General features: G+C 56.8%; 1 protein-coding gene across 1 annotated transcript in view; it reads left to right on the top strand.

The window, feature by feature from the left end:
* Positions 1-21306, top strand: part of LOC142466640 (receptor-type tyrosine-protein phosphatase T-like) — a 174524-nt gene that overhangs the window by 117211 nt on the left and 36007 nt on the right. Inside the window, 4 exon segments of the mRNA XM_075571887.1 lie at positions 690-986; positions 2649-2758; positions 4349-4550; positions 5952-6054. Of these exon segments, the coding sequence (XP_075428002.1) occupies positions 690-986; positions 2649-2758; positions 4349-4550; positions 5952-6054 (712 nt within the window).

Genomic DNA, 21306 nt, shown 5'->3' with positions numbered 1-21306 from the left:
CTGTATTATACGCAGAGCAGCGAGCGTGTCTGTATTATACACAGAGCAGTGTGTATCTGTATTATACGCAGAGTCGCGTGTGTATCTGTATTATACGCAGAGCAGTGTGTGTATCTGTATTATACGCAGAGCAGCGTGTGTATCTGTATTATACGCAGAGCAGCGTGTGTATCTGTATTATACACAGAGCAGCGTGTGTATCTGTATTATACACAGAGCAGCGTGTGTATCTGTATTATACGCAGAGCAGTGTGTATCTGTATTATACGCAGAGCAGTGTGTATCTGTATTATACGCAGAGCAGCGTGTGTATCTGTATTATACGCAGAGCAGCGTGTGTATCTGTATTATACGCAGAGCAGTGTGTGTCTGTATTATACGCAGAGCAGCGTGTGTATTTGTATTATACGCAGAGCAGTGTGTGTCTGTATTATACGCAGAGCAGCGTGTATCTGTATTATACGGAGAGCAGCGTGTGTATCTGTATTATACGCAGAGCAGCGTGTGTCTGTATTATACGCAGAGCAGCGTGTATCTGTATTATACGCAGAGCAGCATGTGTCTGTATTATACACAGAGCAGCGTGTGTATCTGTGTTATACACAGAGCAGCGCGCATCTCTGTATTACACGCAGAGCAGCGTGTGTATCTATGTTATACACAGAGCAGTCTCTCTGTATTACCCTCAGACCCCGTACACGGCCCTCAGAACGTGGAGGTAGTGGATATCCGCGCCCGCCAGCTCACCCTGCAGTGGGACCCCTTTGGCTACGCGGTGACGCGCTGTCACAGCTACAACCTGACCCTGCACTACAGCTTCCAGCTGGAGCAGCAGAGGGTGCAGGCGGAGGAGCTGGTACTCACCTCCACCCACTACACCCTGCGCGGCCTGCGGCCCTACACCGCCGTGCGTCTGCGCCTGTCCCTGTGCAACCCCGAGGGCAGGATGGAGAGCGGGGAGCTCGTGGCCAACACCGAGGAGGACGGTGAGAGACCTCTAGGACTGGGGGGCCCACCTTATACCTCTAGGACTGGGGGGCCCACCTTATACCTCTAGGACTGGGGGGGCCACCTTATACCTCTAGGACTGGGGGGCCCACCTTATACCTCTAGGACTGGGGGGGCCACCTTATACCTCTAGGACTGGGGGGCCCACCTTATACCTCTAGGACTGGGGGGCCCACCTTATACCTCTAGGGCTGGGGGGCCCACCTTATACCTCTAGGACTGGGGGGCCCACCTCATACCTCTAGGGCTGGGGGGCCCACCTTATACTTCTAGGACTGGGGGGCCCACCTTATACCTCTAGGACTGGGGGGCCCACCTTATACCTCTAGGACTGGGGGGCCCACCTTATACCTCTAGGACTGGGGGGCCCACCTTATACCTCTAGGACTGGGGGGCCCACCTTATACCTCTAGGACTGGGGGGCCCACCTCATACCTCTAGGGCTGGGGGGCCCACCTTATACTTCTAGGACTGGGGGGCCCACCTTATACCTCTAGGACTGGGGGGCCCACCTCATACCTCTAGGACTGGGGGGCCCACCTTATACCTCTAGGACTGGGGGGCCCACCTCATACCTCTAGGACTGGGGGACAGACATCGTACCTCGAGGACTGGGGGACAGACATCATACCTCTAGGACTGGGGGCCCACCTTATACCTCTAGGACTGAGGGACAGCCATCGTACCTCTAGGACTGGGGGGGGCACCTTATACCTCTAGGGCTGGGGGACAGACATCGTACCTCTAGGACTGGGGGGCCCACCTCATACCTCTAGGACTGGGGGCCCACCTCATACCTCTTGGACTGGGGGACAGACATCGTACCTCGAGGACTGGGGGACAGACATCGTACCTCGAGGACTGGGGGACAGACATCATACCTCTAGGACTGGAGGGCCGACCTTATACCTCTAGGACTGAGGGACAGAAATCGTACCTCTAGGACTGGGGGGCCCACCTTATATCTCTAGGGCTGGGGGACAGACATACCTATAGGACTGGGGGACAGACATCGTACCTCTAGGACTGGGGGGCCCACCTCATACCTCTAGGGCTGGGGGACAGACATCGTACCTCTAGGACTGGGGGACAGACAACGTACCTCTAGGACTGGGGGACAGACATCGTACCTCTAGGACTTGGGGACAGACATTGTACCTCTAGGACTGAGAGGCCCACCTCATACCTCTAGGACTAGGGGTCAGACATACCTATAGGACTGGGGGACAGACATCCTACCTCTAGGACTGGGAGCCGACTTCATACCTCCTTGGACCTGACTTCATACCTCCAGGACTAGGGGACAGACATCATACCTCTGGGATTGGGGGTCCAACTTCATACCTCTAGGACTAGGGTACAGGCATCATACCTCTAGGACTGGGGGGCCGACTTCATACCTCCTTGGACTAGGTGACAGACATCATACCTCTAGGATTATGGGACATACCTTACACCTCTAAGACTAAGGAAACAGACATCATACCTCCTAGGACTGTGGGGCCGATCTCATACCTCTAGGATTATGGGACATACTTCATAGCTCTAGGACTATGTGACATACCTTATACCTCGAGGACTATGGGTCATACCTCTAGGACTATCAGATTTCCTCCTGATATGGTGGTATTTCCTTCCAGTCCCCGGGCCCATCCCCCTGGAGTCCATACAGGGGGGACCCTTTGAGGAGAAGATTTACCTGCAGTGGAGACCTCCGAATGAGACCAATGGGGTCATCTCTCTGTATGAGGTACCAGGAGAGCGGGCAGTGCCAGCCATACCCCCCACACACAGCGGGCAGTGCCAGACATACCCCCCACACACAGCGGGCAGTGCCAGCCATACCCCCCACACACAGCGGGCAGTGCCAGCCATACCCCCCACACACAGCGGGCAGTGTCAGGTATACCCCCCACACACAGCGGGCAGTGTCAGGTATACCACCCACACACAGCGGGCAATGCCAGCCATACCCCCCCACACACTGCGGGCAGTGCCAGTCATACCCCCCCTGCACACCGCAGGCAGTGGCAGCCCATACCCCCCATCACATACCATGGGCAGTGCCAGCCATACCCCACACATACCATGGGCCTTGCCAGTCACCCCCACCCCCCACACACACACACACTCCAAGCAGTGCCAGCCATACACCCCCCCCCCCACACACACCACGGGTAGTGCCAGCCATATCCCAAACACACAGCGGGCATTGCCAGCATTACCCCCCACACACAGCGGGCATTGCCAGCATTACCCCCCACACACAGTGGGCATTGCCAGCCATTTCTCCACACACACAGCGAGCATTGCCATCCATATTGCCACACACACAGCGAGCATTGCCATCCATATTGCCACACACACAGCGGACAGTACCAACCATACCCTCCCACACACAGTGGGCAGTGCCAGCCATACCCTCCCACACACAGTGCCAGCTATGCCCCGCCCCCCAAACACACAGTGCCAGTCATACCCCCCCACACACAGCAGGCAGCGGCAGCCATACCCCACCACCCAACAGACAGCGGACAGTGCCAGCCCCCCTCACACACTGTACACAATGCCAGCCTCCCCCTCACACACTGTACACAGTGCCAGCCTCCCCCTCACACACAGTACACAATGCCAGCCTCCTCCTCACACACTGTACACAGTGCCAGCCTCTCCCCTCACACACTGTACACAATGCCAGCCTCCCCCTCACACACTGTACACAGTGCCAGCCTCCCCCTCACACACAGTACACAGTGTGAGCCTCCCCTTCACACACAGTACACAGTGCGAGCCTCCCCCTCACACATTGTACACAGTGCGAGCCTCCCCCCTCACACACAGTACACAGTGCCAGCCTCCCCCTCACACACAGTACACAGTGCCAGCCTCCCCCTCACACACAGTACACAGTGCCAGCCTCCCCCTCACACACAGTACACAGTGCCAGCCTCCCCCTCACACACAGTACACAGTGCCAGCCTCCCCCTCACACACAATACACAGTGCCAGCCTCCTCCTCACACACAGTACACAGTGCCAGCCTCCCCCTCACACACAGTACACAGTGCCAGCCTCCCCCTCACACACAGTACACAGTGCCAGCCTCCCCCTCACACACAGTACACAGTGCCAGCCTCCCCCTCACACACAGTACACAGTGCCAGCCTCCCCCTCACACACAATACACAGTGCCAGCCTCCTCCTCACACACAGTACACAGTGCCAGCCTCCCCCTCACACACAGTACACAGTGCCAGCCTCCCCCTCACACACAGTACACAGTGCCAGCCTCCCCCTCACACACAGTACACAGTGCCAGCCTCCCCCTCTCGCCCCTCAGATCTCCTATAAGGCCGTGGGCTCTTTGGACCCCAACGCAGATCTGTCCAATCAGAAGGGCCGGATCTTCAAGCTGCGCAATGAGACGCACCATCTTCTCGTGGGCCTGTACCCCGGGTCCACCTACTCCTTCACCATCAGAGCCAGCACCAGCAAGGGCTTCGGGCCGCCGGTGACTGCCCGCATCGCCACCAAGATATCAGGTGGGCAGGCATCGCTCACGCACACGGCTATCTCTCACTGTGAGGTGTACGGCTATCGCTCTGTCCTCAATCTCTCTTTCCTGTCTTCTCTCTCTCCGTTACTCCCTACTTCTCCCCCTCTCTCCTCCCCTCCATCTCCCCCTCTCTTTACTCCTCGCTCTCCCTTTCTCACATACTCTCTCGCTTTCCATCTCTCTCACACAACACACATTCCCTTGCCCTCTCTCTCATACAGTCGCTCTCTTATGCACTCGCACACATGCTCTCTCTCGCTCTTTCACTCTAGTCCTCTCACACTCTCTCTCCCACTCTCACACTCCTCATCTCACACTTTCTCTATCACACTTCTCTCTCTCTCCCTCTCACACACACATACACACACACTCTGTCTCCCTCTCTCACACACACACTTTCTCTTTCTCTCTCACACACACTTTCTCCTTCTCTCACACTCTCTCCCTCTCTCACACAATCTCTCTCTCCCTCTCACACAATCTCTCTCTCCCTCTCACACACTCTCTCTCCCTCTCACACTCTCTCACACACACACACACACACACACACACACACACACACACACACACACACACACACACACACACACTCTCTCTCTCTCTACTGCTCTGTCACACTCTCACTCTACCTCTCACACACTCTCTCTCCCTCTCTCACACAATCTCTCTCTCCCTCTCACACAATCTCTCTCTCCCTCTCACACACTCTCTCTCTCTTCCTCTCACACACTCTCTCTCTCTCTCCCTCTCACACACTCTCTCTCCCTCTCTCTCTTACCCTCTCTCACACAAACTCTCCCTCTCACACTCTCACACACACACTCTCTGTCTCCCTCTCTCACACACACTCTTTCTCTCTCTCTCTCTCACTCCCTCTCTCACACTCTCTCGCTCCCTCTCTCACACTCTCTCGCTCCCTCTCTCACACTCTCTCGCTCCCTCTCACACTCTCTCGCTCCCTCTCTCACACTCTCTCGCTCCCTCTCTCACACACTCTCTCTCCCTCTCACACACTCTCACACTCTCTCGCTCCCTCTCTCACACAAACTCTCTCTCCCTCTCACACACGCTCTGTCTCCCTCTCTCACACACACACTTTCTCAATCCCTGTCTCTCTCACTCTCTCCCTCTCTCACACACTCTCTCGCTCCCTCTCACACACTCTCTCCCTCTCTCACACATTCTCTCTCCCTCTCTCACACACTCTCTCTCCCTCACACACACTCTTTCTCTCTCTCCCTCACACACACACTCTATCTCTCCCTCCCTCACACACACTCTCTCTCTTTCCCTCTCTCACACTCTCTCTCTACCCTCTCTCACACACTCCCTCTCTCACGCACACTCTCTCTCCCTCTCTCTCACACACACTCTCTCCCTCTCACAGCCCCCTCCATGGCTGACTCCGAAGCTGAAGTCCCTTTAAATGAAACGGAAACCACGATCACCGTGTGGTTGAAGCCGGCACAGTCTCGTGGAGCGCCCATCAGGTACCCAGTCTGCCCTGCTGCAACCTCCCTGTATCCATCGCAATCTCATTCATTGGTGGGCAGTCTTACTCATTGGAACGCAGTGCCACTTATTGAGCGGTGTCTCGCCCATTGAGCGGTGTCTCGCCCATTGAGCGGTGTCTCGCCCATTGAGCGGTGTCTCGCCCATTGAGCGGTGTCTCACCCATTGAGAGGTGTCTCGCTCATTGAGAGGTGTCTCCCTCATTGAGAGGTGTCTCGCTCATTGGGAGGTGTCTCGCTCATTGAGCGGTGTCTCGCTCATTGAGCGGTGTCTCGCTCATTGGGAGGTGTCTCGCTCATTGGGAGTGTCTCGCTCATTGGGAGGTGTTTCGCCCATTGAGCGGTGTCTCGCTCATTGAGCGGTGTCTCGCCCATTGAGCGGTGTCTCGCCCATTGAGAGGTGTCTCGCTCATTGAGAGGTGTCTCGCTCATTGAGAGGTGTCTCCCTCATTGAGAGGTGTCTCGCTCTTTGAGAGGTGTCTCGCTCATTGGGAGGTGTCTCGCTCATTGAGCGGTGTCTCGCTCATTGGGAGGTGTCTCGCTCATTGGGAGGTGTCTCGCTCATTGGGAGGTGTCTCGCTCATTGGGAGGTGTCTCGCTCATTGAGCGGTGTCTCGCTCATTGAGCGGTGTCTCGCTCATTGGGAGGTGTCTCGCTCATTGGGAGGTGTCTTGCTCATTGGGAGGTGTCTCGCTCATTGGGAGGTGTTTCGCCCATTGAGCGGTGTCTCGCCCATTGAGAGGTGTCTCGCTCATTCAGAGGTGTCTCGCTCATTGAGAGGTGTCTCCCTCATTGAGAGGTGTCTCGCTCATTGGGAGGTGTCTCGCTCATTGAGCGGTGTCTCGCTCATTGAGCGGTGTCTCGCTCATTGGGAGGTGTCTCGCTCATTGGGAGGTGTCTCGCTCATTGGGAGGTGTTTCGCCCATTGAGCGGTGTCTCGCCCATTGAGCGGTGTCTCGCCCATTGAGCGGTGTCTCGCCCATTGAGCGGTGTCTCGCCCATTGAGAGGTGTCTCGCTCATTGAGAGGTGTCTCCCTCATTGAGAGGTGTCTCGCTCATTGGGAGGTGTCTCGCTCATTGAGCGGTGTCTCGCTCATTGAGCGGTGTCTCGCTCATTGAGCGGTGTCTCGCTCATTGGGAGGTGTCTCGCTCATTGGGAGGTGTCTCGCTCATTGGGAGGTGTTTCGCCCATTGAGCGGTGTCTCGCTCATTGAGCGGTGTCTCGCCCATTGAGCGGTGTCTCGCCCATTGAGAGGTGTCTCGCTCATTGAGAGGTGTCTCGCTCATTGAGAGGTGTCTCCCTCATTGAGAGGTGTCTCGCTCTTTGAGAGGTGTCTCGCTCATTGGGAGGTGTCTCGCTCATTGAGCGGTGTCTCGCTCATTGGGAGGTGTCTCGCTCATTGGGAGGTGTCTCGCTCATTGGGAGGTGTCTCGCTCATTGGGAGGTGTCTCGCTCATTGAGCGGTGTCTCGCTCATTGAGCGGTGTCTCGCTCATTGGGAGGTGTCTCGCTCATTGGGAGGTGTCTCGCTCATTGGGAGGTGTCTCGCTCATTGGGAGGTGTTTCGCCCATTGAGCGGTGTCTCGCCCATTGAGCGGTGTCTCGCCCATTGAGAGGTGTCTCGCTCATTGAGAGGTGTCTCGCTCATTGAGAGGTGTCTCCCTCATTGAGAGGTGTCTCGCTCTTTGAGAGGTGTCTCGCTCATTGGGAGGTGTCTCGCTCATTGAGCGGTGTCTCGCTCATTGGGAGGTGTCTCGCTCATTGGGAGGTGTCTCGCTCATTGGGAGGTGTTTCGCCCATTGAGCGGTGTCTCGCTCATTGAGCGGTGTCTCGCCCATTGAGCGGTGTCTCGCCCATTGAGAGGTGTCTCGCTCATTGAGAGGTGTCTCGCTCATTGAGAGGTGTCTCGCTCATTGAGAGGTGTCTCCCTCATTGAGAGGTGTCTCGCTCTTTGAGAGGTGTCTCGCTCATTGGGAGGTGTCTCGCTCATTGAGCGGTGTCTCGCTCATTGGGAGGTGTCTCGCTCATTGGGAGGTGTCTCGCTCATTGGGAGGTGTCTCGCTCATTGGGAGGTGTCTCGCTCATTGAGCGGTGTCTCGCTCATTGAGCGGTGTCTCGCTCATTGGGAGGTGTCTCGCTCATTGGGAGGTGTCTCGCTCATTGGGAGGTGTCTCGCTCATTGGGAGGTGTCTCGCTCATTGGGTGGTGTCTCGCTCATTGAGAGGTGTCTCGCTCATTGGGAGCTGTCTCGCTCATTGGGAGGTGTCTCGCTCATTGGGAGGTGTCTCGCTCATTGGGAGGTGTCTCGCTCATTGGGAGGTGTCTCGCTCATTGGGAGGTGTCTCGCTCATTGGGAGGTGTCTCGCTCATTGGGAGGTGTCTCGCTCATTGGGAGGTGTCTCGCTCATTGGGAGGTGTCTCGCTCATTGAGCGGTGTCTCGCTCATTGGGCGGTGTCTCGCTCATTGAGCGGTGTCTCGCTCATTGGGCGGTGTCTCGCTCATTGAGCGGTGTCTCGCTCATTGAGAGGTGTCTCGCCCATTGAGAGGTGTATCCCTCATTGAGAGCTGTCTCGCTCATTGGGAGGTGTCTCGCTCATTGAGAGGTGTCTCGCTCATTGAGAGGTGTCTCGCTCATTGGGAGGTGTCTCGCTCATTGGGAGGTGTCTCGCTCATTGAGAGGTGTCTCCCTCATTGAGAGGTGTCTCCCTCATTGAGAGGTGTCTCGCTCATTGGGAGGTGTCTCCCTCATTGGGAGGTGTCTCACTCATTGGGAGGTGTCTCGCTCATTGGGCGGTGTCTCGCTCATTGGGCGGTGTCTCGCTCATTGAGAGGTGTCTCGCTCATTGAGAGGTGTCTCGCTCATTGGGCGGTGTCTCGCTCATTGGGCGGTGTCTCGCTCATTGAGAGGTGTCTCGCTCATTGAGAGGTGTCTCGCTCATTGAGAGGTGTCTCGCTCATTGGGAGGTGTCTCTCCCATTGAGCGGTGTCTCGCCCATTAAGCGGTGTCTCGCCCATTGAGCGGTGTCTCGCCCATTGAGAGGTGTCTCCCTCATTGAGAGGTGTCTCGCTCATTGGGAGGTGTCTCGCTCATTGAGCGGTGTCTCGCTCATTGAGCGGTGTCTCGCTCATTGGGAGGTGTCTCGCTCATTGGGAGGTGTCTCGCTCATTGGGAGGTGTTTCGCCCATTGAGCGGTGTCTCGCTCATTGAGCGGTGTCTCGCCCATTGAGCGGTGTCTCGCCCATTGAGAGGTGTCTCGCTCATTGAGAGGTGTCTCCCTCATTGAGAGGTGTCTCGCTCTTTGAGAGGTGTCTCGCTCATTGGGAGGTGTCTCGCTCATTGAGCGGTGTCTCGCTCATTGGGAGGTGTCTCGCTCATTGGGAGGTGTCTCGCTCATTGGGAGGTGTCTCGCTCATTGGGAGGTGTCTCGCTCATTTTGCGGTGTCTCGCTCATTGAGCGGTGTCTCGCTCATTGGGAGGTGTCTCGCTCATTGGGAGGTGTCTCGCTCATTGGGAGGTGTCTCGCTCATTGGGAGGTGTCTCGTTCATTGGGAGGTGTTTCGCCCATTGAGCGGTGTCTCGCCCATTGAGCGGTGTCTCGCCCATTGAGAGGTGTCTCGCTCATTGAGAGGTGTCTCGCTCATTGAGAGGTGTCTCCCTCATTGAGAGGTGTCTCGCTCTTTGAGAGGTGTCTCGCTCATTGGGAGGTGTCTCGCTCATTGAGCGGTGTCTCGCTCATTGGGAGGTGTCTCGCTCATTGGGAGGTGTCTCGCTCATTGGGAGGTGTTTCGCCCATTGAGCGGTGTCTCGCTCATTGAGCGGTGTCTCGCCCATTGAGCGGTGTCTCGCCCATTGAGAGGTGTCTCGCTCATTGAGAGGTGTCTCGCTCATTGAGAGGTGTCTCGCTCATTGAGAGGTGTCTCCCTCATTGAGCGGTGTCTCGCTCATTGGGAGGTGTCTCGCTCATTGGGAGGTGTCTCGCTCATTGGGAGGTGTCTCGCTCATTGGGAGGTGTCTCGCTCATTGAGCGGTGTCTCGCTCATTGAGCGGTGTCTCGCTCATTGGGAGGTGTCTCGCTCATTGGGAGGTGTCTCGCTCATTGGGAGGTGTCTCGCTCATTGGGAGGTGTCTCGCTCATTGGGTGGTGTCTCGCTCATTGAGAGGTGTCTCGCTCATTGGGAGCTGTCTCGCTCATTGGGAGGTGTCTCGCTCATTGGGAGGTGTCTCGCTCATTGGGAGGTGTCTCGCTCATTGGGAGGTGTCTCGCTCATTGGGAGGTGTCTCGCTCATTGGGAGGTGTCTCGCTCATTGGGAGGTGTCTCGCTCATTGAGAGGTGTCTCCCTCATTGAGAGGTGTCTCCCTCATTGAGAGGTGTCTCGCTCATTGGGAGGTGTCTCCCTCATTGGGAGGTGTCTCGCTCATTGGGAGGTGTCTCGCTCATTGGGCGGTGTCTCGCTCATTGGGCGGTGTCTCGCTCATTGAGAGGTGTCTCGCTCATTGAGAGGTGTCTCGCTCATTGGGCGGTGTCTCGCTCATTGGGCGGTGTCTCGCTCATTGAGAGGTGTCTCGCTCATTGAGAGGTGTCTCGCTCATTGGGAGGTGTCTCGCCCATTGAGCGGTGTCTCGCCCATTGAGCGGTGTCTCGCCCATTGAGCGGTGTCTCACCCATTGAGAGGTGTCTCGCTCATTGAGAGGTGTCTCCCTCATTGAGAGGTGTCTCGCTCATTGGGAGGTGTCTCGCTCATTGAGCGGTGTCTCGCTCATTGAGCGGTGTCTCGCTCATTGGGAGGTGTCTCGCTCATTGGGAGGTGTCTCGCTCATTGGGAGGTGTTTCGCCCATTGAGCGGTGTCTCGCTCATTGAGCGGTGTCTCGCCCATTGAGCGGTGTCTCGCCCATTGAGAGGTGTCTCGCTCATTGAGAGGTGTCTCGCTCATTGAGAGGTGTCTCCCTGATTGAGAGGTGTCTCGCTCTTTGAGAGGTGTCTCGCTCATTGGGAGGTGTCTCGCTCATTGAGCGGTGTCTCGCTCATTGGGAGGTGTCTCGCTCATTGGGAGGTGTCTCGCTCATTGGGAGGTGTCTCGCTCATTGAGCGGTGTCTCGCTCATTGAGCGGTGTCTCGCTCATTGGGAGGTGTCTCGCTCATTGGGAGGTGTCTCGCTCATTGGGAGGTGTCTCGCTCATTGGGAGGTGTTTCGCCCATTGAGCGGTGTCTCGCCCATTGAGCGGTGTCTCGCCCATTGAGAGGTGTCTCGCTCATTGAGAGGTGTCTTGCTCATTGAGAGGTGTCTCCCTCATTGAGAGGTGTCTCGCTTTTTGAGAGGTGTCTCGCTCATTGGGAGGTGTCTCGCTCATTGAGCGGTGTCTCGCTCATTGGGAGGTGTCTCGCTCATTGGGAGGTGTCTCGCTCATTGGGAGGTGTTTCGCCCATTGAGCAGTGTCTCGCTCATTGAGCGGTGTCTCGCCCATTGAGCGGTGTCTCGCCCATTGAGAGGTGTCTCGCTCATTGAGAGGTGTCTCCCTCATTGAGAGGTGTCTCGCTCTTTGAGAGGTGTCTCGCTCATTGGGAGGTGTCTCGCTCATTGAGCGGTGTCTCGCTCATTGGGAGGTGTCTCGCTCATTGGGAGGTGTCTCGCTCATTGGGAGGTGTTTCGCCCATTGAGCGGTGTCTCGCTCATTGAGCGGTGTCTCGCCCATTGAGCGGTGTCTCGCCCATTGAGAGGTGTCTCGCTCATTGAGAGGTGTCTCGCTCATTGAGAGGTGTCTCGCTCATTGAGAGGTGTCTCCCTCATTGAGCGGTGTCTCGCTCATTGGGAGGTGTCTCGCTCATTGGGAGGTGTCTCGCTCATTGGGAGGTGTCTCGCTCATTGGGAGGTGTCTCGCTCATTGAGCGGTGTCTCGCTCATTGAGCGGTGTCTCGCTCATTGGGAGGTGTCTCGCTCATTGGGAGGTGTCTCGCTCATTGGGAGGTGTCTCGCTCATTGGGAGGTGTCTCGCTCATTGGGTGGTGTCTCGCTCATTGAGAGGTGTCTCGCTCATTGGGAGCTGTCTCGCTCATTGGGAGGTGTCTCGCTCATTGGGAGGTGTCTCGCTCATTGGGAGGTGTCTCGCTCATTGGGAGGTGTCTCGCTCATTGGGAGGTGTCTCGCTCATTGGGAGGTGTCTCGCTCATTGGGAGGTGTCTCGCTCATTGAGAGGTGTCTCCCTCATTGAGAGGTGTCTCCCTCATTGAGAGGTGTCTCGCTCATTGGGAGGTGTCTCCCTCATTGGGAGGTGTCTCGCTCATTGGGAGGTGTCTCGCTCATTGGGCGGTGTCTCGCTCATTGGGCGGTGTCTCGCTCATTGAGAGGTGTCTCGCTCATTGAGAGGTGTCTCGCTCATTGGGCGGTGTCTCGCTCATTGGGCGGTGTCTCGCTCATTGAGAGGTGTCTCGCTCATTGAGAGGTGTCTCGCTCATTGGGAGGTGTCTCGCCCATTGAGCGGTGTCTCGCCCATTGAGCGGTGTCTCGCCCATTGAGCGGTGTCTCACCCATTGAGAGGTGTCTCGCTCATTGAGAGGTGTCTCCCTCATTGAGAGGTGTCTCGCTCATTGGGAGGTGTCTCGCTCATTGAGCGGTGTCTCGCTCATTGAGCGGTGTCTCGCTCATTGGGAGGTGTCTCGCTCATTGGGAGGTGTCTCGCTCATTGGGAGGTGTTTCGCCCATTGAGCGGTGTCTCGCTCATTGAGCGGTGTCTCGCCCATTGAGCGGTGTCTCGCCCATTGAGAGGTGTCTCGCTCATTGAGAGGTGTCTCGCTCATTGAGAGGTGTCTCCCTGATTGAGAGGTGTCTCGCTCTTTGAGAGGTGTCTCGCTCATTGGGAGGTGTCTCGCTCATTGAGCGGTGTCTCGCTCATTGGGAGGTGTCTCGCTCATTGGGAGGTGTCTCGCTCATTGGGAGGTGTCTCGCTCATTGAGCGGTGTCTCGCTCATTGAGCGGTGTCTCGCTCATTGGGAGGTGTCTCGCTCATTGGGAGGTGTCTCGCTCATTGGGAGGTGTCTCGCTCATTGGGAGGTGTTTCGCCCATTGAGCGGTGTCTCGCCCATTGAGCGGTGTCTCGCCCATTGAGAGGTGTCTCGCTCATTGAGAGGTGTCTTGCTCATTGAGAGGTGTCTCCCTCATTGAGAGGTGTCTCGCTTTTTGAGAGGTGTCTCGCTCATTGGGAGGTGTCTCGCTCATTGAGCGGTGTCTCGCTCATTGGGAGGTGTCTCGCTCATTGGGAGGTGTCTCGCTCATTGGGAGGTGTTTCGCCCATTGAGCAGTGTCTCGCTCATTGAGCGGTGTCTCGCCCATTGAGCGGTGTCTCGCCCATTGAGAGGTGTCTCGCTCATTGAGAGGTGTCTCGCTCATTGAGAGGTGTCTCGCTCATTGAGAGGTGTCTCCCTCATTGAGAGGTGTCTCCCTCATTGAGAGGTGTCTCGCTCTTTGAGAGGTGTCTCGCTCATTGGGAGGTGTCTCGCTCATTGAGCGGTGTCTCGCTCATTGGGAGGTGTCTCGCTCATTGGGAGGTGTCTCGCTCATTGGGAGGTGTCTCGCTCATTGGGAGGTGTCTCGCTCATTGAGCGGTGTCTCGCTCATTGAGCGGTGTCTCGCTCATTGGGAGGTGTCTCGCTCATTGGGAGGTGTCTCGCTCATTGGGAGGTGTCTCGCTCATTGGGAGGTGTCTCGCTCATTGGGTGGTGTCTCGCTCATTGAGAGGTGTCTCCCTCATTGAGAGCTGTCTCGCTCATTGGGAGGTGTCTCGCTCATTGAGAGGTGTCTCGCTCATTGAGAGGTGTCTCGCTCATTGGGAGGTGTCTCGCTCATTGGGAGGTGTCTCGCTCATTGAGAGGTGTCTCCCTCATTGAGAGGTGTCTCCCTCATTGAGAGGTGTCTCGCTCATTGGGAGGTGTCTCCCTCATTGGGAGGTGTCTCACTCATTGGGAGGTGTCTCGCTCATTGGGCGGTGTCTCGCTCATTGGGCGGTGTCTCGCTCATTGAGAGGTGTCTCGCTCATTGAGAGGTGTCTCGCTCATTGGGCGGTGTCTCGCTCATTGGGCGGTGTCTCGCTCATTGAGAGGTGTCTCGCTCATTGAGAGGTGTCTCGCTCATTGAGAGGTGTCTCGCTCATTGGGAGGTGTCTCGCCCATTGAGCGGTGTCTCGCCCATTAAGCGGTGTCTCGCCCATTGAGCGGTGTCTCGCCCATTGAGAGGTGTCTCCCTCATTGAGAGGTGTCTCGCTCATTGGGAGGTGTCTCGCTCATTGAGCGGTGTCTCGCTCATTGGGAGGTGTCTCGCTCATTGGGAGGTGTCTCGCTCATTGGGAGGTGTTTCGCCCATTGAGCGGTGTCTCGCTCATTGAGCGGTGTCTCGCCCATTGAGCGGTGTCTCGCCCATTGAGAGGTGTCTCGCTCATTGAGAGGTGTCTCGCTCATTGAGAGGTGTCTCGCTCATTGAGAGGTGTCTCCCTCATTGAGAGGTGTCTCGCTCTTTGAGAGGTGTCTCGCTCATTGGGAGGTGTCTCGCTCATTGAGCGGTGTCTCGCTCATTGGGAGGTGTCTCGCTCATTGGGAGGTGTCTCGCTCATTGGGAGGTGTCTCGCTCATTGGGAGGTGTCTCGCTCATTGAGCGGTGTCTCGCTCATTGAGCGGTGTCTCGCTCATTGGGAGGTGTCTCGCTCATTGGGAGGTGTCTCGCTCATTGGGAGGTGTCTCGCTCATTGGGAGGTGTCTCGCTCATTGGGTGGTGTCTCGCTCATTGAGAGGTGTCTCGCTCATTGGGAGCTGTCTCGCTCATTGGGAGGTGTCTCGCTCATTGGGAGGTGTCTCGCTCATTGGGAGGTGTCTCGCTCATTGGGAGGTGTCTCGCTCATTGGGAGGTGTCTCGCTCATTGGGAGGTGTCTCGCTCATTGGGAGGTGTCTCGCTCATTGGGAGGTGTCTCGCTCATTGGGAGGTGTCTCGCTCATTGAGCGGTGTCTCGCTCATTGGGCGGTGTCTCGCTCATTGAGCGGTGTCTCGCTCATTGGGCGGTGTCTCGCTCATTGAGCGGTGTCTCGCTCATTGAGAGGTGTCTCGCCCATTGAGAGGTGTCTCCCTCATTGAGAGCTGTCTCGCTCATTGGGAGGTGTCTCGCTCATTGAGAGGTGTCTCGCTCATTGAGAGGTGTCTCGCTCATTGGGAGGTGTCTCGCTCATTGGGAGGTGTCTCGCTCATTGAGAGGTGTCTCCCTCATTGAGAGGTGTCTCCCTCATTGAGAGGTGTCTCGCTCATTGGGAGGTGTCTCCCTCATTGGGAGGTGTCTCACTCATTGGGAGGTGTCTCGCTCATTGGGCGGTGTCTCGCTCATTGGGCGGTGTCTCGCTCATTGAGAGGTGTCTCGCTCATTGAGAGGTGTCTCGCTCATTGGGCGGTGTCTCGCTCATTGGGCGGTGTCTCGCTCATTGAGAGGTGTCTCGCTCATTGAGAGGTGTCTCGCTCATTGAGAGGTGTCTCGCTCATTGGGAGGTGTCTCGCCCATTGAGCGGTGTCTCGCCCATTAAGCGGTGTCTCGCCCATTGAGCGGTGTCTCGCCCATTGAGAGGTGTCTCCCTCATTGAGAGGTGTCTCGCTCATTGGGAGGTGTCTCGCTCATTGAGCGGTGTCTCGCTCATTGGGAGGTGTCTCGCTCATTGGGAGGTGTCTCGCTCATTGGGAGGTGTTTCGCCCATTGAGCGGTGTCTCGCTCATTGAGCGGTGTCTCGCCCATTGAGCGGTGTCTCGCCCATTGAGAGGTGTCTCGCTCATTGAGAGGTGTCTCGCTCATTGAGAGGTGTCTCGCTCATTGAGAGGTGTCTCCCTCATTGAGAGGTGTCTCGCTCTTTGAGAGGTGTCTCGCTCATTGGGAGGTGTCTCGCTCATTGAGCGGTGTCTCGCTCATTGGGAGGTGTCTCGCTCATTGGGAGGTGTCTCGCTCATTGGGAGGTGTCTCGCTCATTGGGAGGTGTCTCGCTCATTGGGAGGTGTCTCGCTCATTGAGCGGTGTCTCGCTCATTGAGCGGTGTCTCGCTCATTGGGAGGTGTCTCGCTCATTGGGAGGTGTCTCGCTCATTGGGAGGTGTCTCGCTCATTGGGAGGTGTCTCGCTCATTGGGTGGTGTCTCGCTCATTGAGAGGTGTCTCGCTCATTGGGAGCTGTCTCGCTCATTGGGAGGTGTCTCGCTCATTGGGAGGTGTCTCGCTCATTGGGAGGTGTCTCGCTCATTGGGAGGTGTCTCGCTCATTGGGAGGTGTCTCGCTCATTGGGAGGTGTCTCGCTCATTGGGAGGTGTCTCGCTCATTGAGCGGTGTCTCGCTCATTGGGCGGTGTCTCGCTCATTGAGCGGTGTCTCGCTCATTGGGCGGTGTCTCGCTCATTGAGCGGTGTCTCGCTCATTGAGAGGTGTCTCGCCCATTGAGAGGTGTCTCCCTCATTGAGAGCTGTCTCGCTCATTGGGAGGTGTCTCGCTCATTGAGAGGTGTCTCGCTCATTGAGAGGTGTCTCGCTCATTGGGAGGTGTCTCGCTCATTGGGAGGTGTCTCGCTCATTGAGAGGTGTCTCCCTCATTGAGAGGTGTCTCCCTCATTGAGAGGTGTCTCGCTCATTGGGAGGTGTCTCCCTCATTGGGAGGTGTCTCACTCATTGGGAGGTGTCTCGCTCATTGGGCGGTGTCTCGCTCATTGGGCGGTGTCTCGCTCATTGAGAGGTGTCTCGCTCATTGAGAGGTGTCTCGCTCATTGGGCGGTGTCTCGCTCATTGGGCGGTGTCTCGCTCATTGAGAGGTGTCTCGCTCATTGGGAGGTGTCTCGCTCATTGGGTGGTGTCTCGCTCATTGAGAGGTGTCTCGCTCATTGGGAGCTGTCTCGCTCATTGGGAGGTGTCTCGCTCATTGGGAGGTGTCTCGCTCATTGGGAGGTGTCTCGCTCATTGGGAGGTGTCTCGCTCATTGGGAGGTGTCTCGCTCATTGGGAGGTGTCTCGCTCATTGGGAGGTGTCTCGCTCATTGGGAGGTGTCTCGCTCATTGAGCGGCGTCTCGCTCATTGGGCGGTGTCTCGCTCATTGAGCGGTGTCTCGCTCATTGGGCGGTGTCTCGCTCATTGAGCGGTGTCTCGCTCATTGAGAGGTGTCTCGCCCATTGAGAGGTGTCTCCCTCATTGAGAGCTGTCTCGCTCATTGGGAGGTGTCTCGCTCATTGAGAGGTGTCTCGCTCATTGAGAGGTGTCTCGCTCATTGGGAGGTGTCTCGCTCATTGGGAGGTGTCTCGCTCATTGAGAGGTGTCTCCCTCATTGAGAGGTGTCTCCCTCATTGAGAGGTGTCTCGCTCATTGGGAGGTGTCTCCCTCATTGGGAGGTGTCTCACTCATTGGGAGGTGTCTCGCTCATTGGGCGGTGTCTCGCTCATTGGGCGGTGTCTCGCTCATTGAGAGGTGTCTCGCTCATTGAGAGGTGTCTCGCTCATTGAGAGGTGTCTCGCTCATTGGGCGGTGTCTCGCTCATTGGGCGGTGTCTCGCTCATTGAGAGGTGTCTCGCTCATTGAGAGGTGTCTCGCTCATTGAGAGGTGTCTCGCTCATTGGGAGGTGTCTCGCCCATTGAGCGGTGTCTCGCCCATTAAGCGGTGTCTCGCCCATTGAGCGGTGTCTCGCCCATTGAGAGGTGTCTCCCTCATTGAGAGGTGTCTCGCTCATTGGGAGGTGTCTCGCTCATTGAGCGGTGTCTCGCTCATTGGGAGGTGTCTCGCTCATTGGGAGGTGTCTCGCTCATTGGGAGGTGTTTCGCCCATTGAGCGGTGTCTCGCTCATTGAGCGGTGTCTCGCCCATTGAGCGGTGTCTCGCCCATTGAGAGGTGTCTCGCTCATTGAGAGGTGTCTCGCTCATTGAGAGGTGTCTCGCTCATTGAGAGGTGTCTCCCTCATTGAGAGGTGTCTCGCTCTTTGAGAGGTGTCTCGCTCATTGGGAGGTGTCTCGCTCATTGGGAGGTGTCTCGCTCATTGAGCGGTGTCTCGCTCATTGAGCGGTGTCTCGCTCATTGGGAGGTGTCTCGCTCATTGGGAGGTGTCTCGCTCATTGGGAGGTGTCTCGCTCATTGGGAGGTGTCTCGCTCATTGGGAGGTGTTTCGCCCATTGAGCGGTGTCTCGCCCATTGAGCGGTGTCTCGCCCATTGAGAGGTGTCTCGCTCATTGAGAGGTGTCTCGCTCATTGAGAGGTGTCTCCCTCATTGAGAGGTGTCTCGCTCTTTGAGAGGTGTCTCGCTCATTGGGAGGTGTCTCGCTCATTGAGCAGTGTCTCGCTCATTGGGAGGTGTCTCGCTCATTGGGAGGTGTCTCGCTCATTGGGAGGTGTTTCGCCCATTGAGCGGTGTCTCGCTCATTGAGCGGTGTCTCGCCCATTGAGCGGTGTCTCGCCCATTGAGAGGTGTCTCGCTCATTGAGAGGTGTCTCGCTCATTGAGAGGTGTCTCGCTCATTGAGAGGTGTCTCGCTCATTGGGAGGTGTCTCGCTCATTGGGAGGTGTCTCGCTCATTGGGAGGTGTCTCGCTCATTGGGAGGTGTCTCGCTCATTGGGAGGTGTCTCGCTCATTGAGCGGTGTCTCGCTCATTGAGCGGTGTCTCGCTCATTGGGAGGTGTCTCGCTCATTGGGAGGTGTCTCGCTCATTGGGAGGTGTCTCGCTCATTGGGAGGTGTCTCGCTCATTGGGTGGTGTCTCGCTCATTGAGAGGTGTCTCGCTCATTGGGAGCTGTCTCGCTCATTGGGAGGTGTCTCGCTCATTGGGAGGTGTCTCGCTCATTGGGAGGTGTCTCGCTCATTGGGAGGTGTCTCGCTCATTGGGAGGTGTCTCGCTCATTGGGAGGTGTCTCGCTCATTGGGAGGTGTCTCGCTCATTGGGAGGTGTCTCGCTCATTGAGAGGTGTCTCCCTCATTGAGAGGTGTCTCCCTCATTGAGAGGTGTCTCGCTCATTGGGAGGTGTCTCCCTCATTGGGAGGTGTCTCGCTCATTGGGAGGTGTCTCGCTCATTGGGCGGTGTCTCGCTCATTGGGCGGTGTCTCGCTCATTGAGAGGTGTCTCGCTCATTGAGAGGTGTCTCGCTCATTGGGCGGTGTCTCGCTCATTGGGCGGTGTCTCGCTCATTGAGAGGTGTCTCGCTCATTGAGAGGTGTCTCGCTCATTGGGAGGTGTCTCGCCCATTGAGCGGTGTCTCGCCCATTGAGCGGTGTCTCGCCCATTGAGCGGTGTCTCACCCATTGAGAGGTGTCTCGCTCATTGAGAGGTGTCTCCCTCATTGAGAGGTGTCTCGCTCATTGGGAGGTGTCTCGCTCATTGAGCGGTGTCTCGCTCATTGGGAGGTGTCTCGCTCATTGGGAGGTGTCTCGCTCATTGGGAGGTGTTTCGCCCATTGAGCGGTGTCTCGCTCATTGAGCGGTGTCTCGCCCATTGAGCGGTGTCTCGCCCATTGAGAGGTGTCTCGCTCATTGAGAGGTGTCTCGCTCATTGAGAGGTGTCTCCCTGATTGAGAGGTGTCTCGCTCTTTGAGAGGTGTCTCGCTCATTGGGAGGTGTCTCGCTCATTGAGCGGTGTCTCGCTCATTGGGAGGTGTCTCGCTCATTGGGAGGTGTCTCGCTCATTGGGAGGTGTCTCGCTCATTGAGCGGTGTCTCGCTCATTGAGCGGTGTCTCGCTCATTGGGAGGTGTCTCGCTCATTGGGAGGTGTCTCGCTCATTGGGAGGTGTCTCGCTCATTGGGAGGTGTTTCGCCCATTGAGCGGTGTCTCGCCCATTGAGCGGTGTCTCGCCCATTGAGAGGTGTCTCGCTCATTGAGAGGTGTCTTGCTCATTGAGAGGTGTCTCCCTCATTGAGAGGTGTCTCGCTTTTTGAGAGGTGTCTCGCTCATTGGGAGGTGTCTCGCTCATTGAGCGGTGTCTCGCTCATTGGGAGGTGTCTCGCTCATTGGGAGGTGTCTCGCTCATTGGGAGGTGTTTCGCCCATTGAGCAGTGTCTCGCTCATTGAGCGGTGTCTCGCCCATTGAGCGGTGTCTCGCCCATTGAGAGGTGTCTCGCTCATTGAGAGGTGTCTCGCTCATTGAGAGGTGTCTCGCTCATTGAGAGGTGTCTCCCTCATTGAGAGGTGTCTCGCTCTTTGAGAGGTGTCTCGCTCATTGGGAGGTGTCTCGCTCATTGAGCGGTGTCTCGCTCATTGGGAGGTGTCTCGCTCATTGGGAGGTGTCTCGCTCATTGGGAGGTGTCTCGCTCATTGGGAGGTGTCTCGCTTATTGAGCGGTGTCTCGCTCATTGAGCGGTGTCTCGCTCATTGGGAGGTGTCTCGCTCATTGGGAGGTGTCTCGCTCATTGGGAGGTGTCTCGCTCATTGGGAGGTGTCTCGCTCATTGGGTGGTGTCTCGCTCATTGAGAGGTGTCTCGCTCATTGAGAGGTGTCTCGCTCATTGGGAGGTGTCTCGCTCATTGAGCGGTGTCTCGCTCATTGGGAGGTGTCTCGCTCATTGGGAGGTGTCTCGCTCATTGGGAGGTGTCTCGCTCATTGGGAAGTGTCTCGCTCATTGAGCGGTGTCTCGCTCATTGAGCGGTGTCTCGCTCATTGGGAGGTGTCTCGCTCATTGGGAGGTGTCTCGCTCATTGGGAGGTGTCTCGCTCATTGGGAGGTGTCTCGCTCATTGGGTGGTGTCTCGCTCATTGAGAGGTGTCTCGCTCATTGAGAGGTGTCTCGCTCATTGGGAGCTGTCTCGCTCATTGGGAGGTGTCTCGCTCATTGGGAGGTGTCTCGCTCATTGGGAGGTGTCTCGCTCATTGGGAGGTGTCTCGCTCATTGGGAGGTGTCTCGCTCATTGGGAGGTGTCTCGCTCATTGGGAGGTGTCTCGCTCATTGAGAGGTGTCTCCCTCATTGAGAGGTGTCTCCCTCATTGAGAGGTGTCTCGCTCATTGGGAGGTGTCTCCCTCATTGGGAGGTGTCTCGCTCATTGGGAGGTGTCTCGCTCATTGGGCGGTGTCTCGCTCATTGGGCGGTGTCTCGCTCATTGAGAGGTGTCTCGCTCATTGAGAGGTGTCTCGCTCATTGGGCGGTGTCTCGCTCATTGGGCGGTGTCTCGCTCATTGAGAGGTGTCTCGCTCATTGAGAGGTGTCTCGCTCATTGGGAGGTGTCTCGCCCATTGAGCGGTGTCTCGCCCATTGAGCGGTGTCTCGCCC

The sequence above is a fragment of the Ascaphus truei genome, chromosome 15 (assembly GCF_040206685.1).
Source record: "Ascaphus truei isolate aAscTru1 chromosome 15, aAscTru1.hap1, whole genome shotgun sequence".
In the NCBI taxonomy this organism is placed as follows: domain Eukaryota; kingdom Metazoa; phylum Chordata; class Amphibia; order Anura; family Ascaphidae; genus Ascaphus; species Ascaphus truei.
Note: the sequence above shows the minus strand (reverse complement) of the source record. Positions and strands in the feature narration are given on the sequence as shown.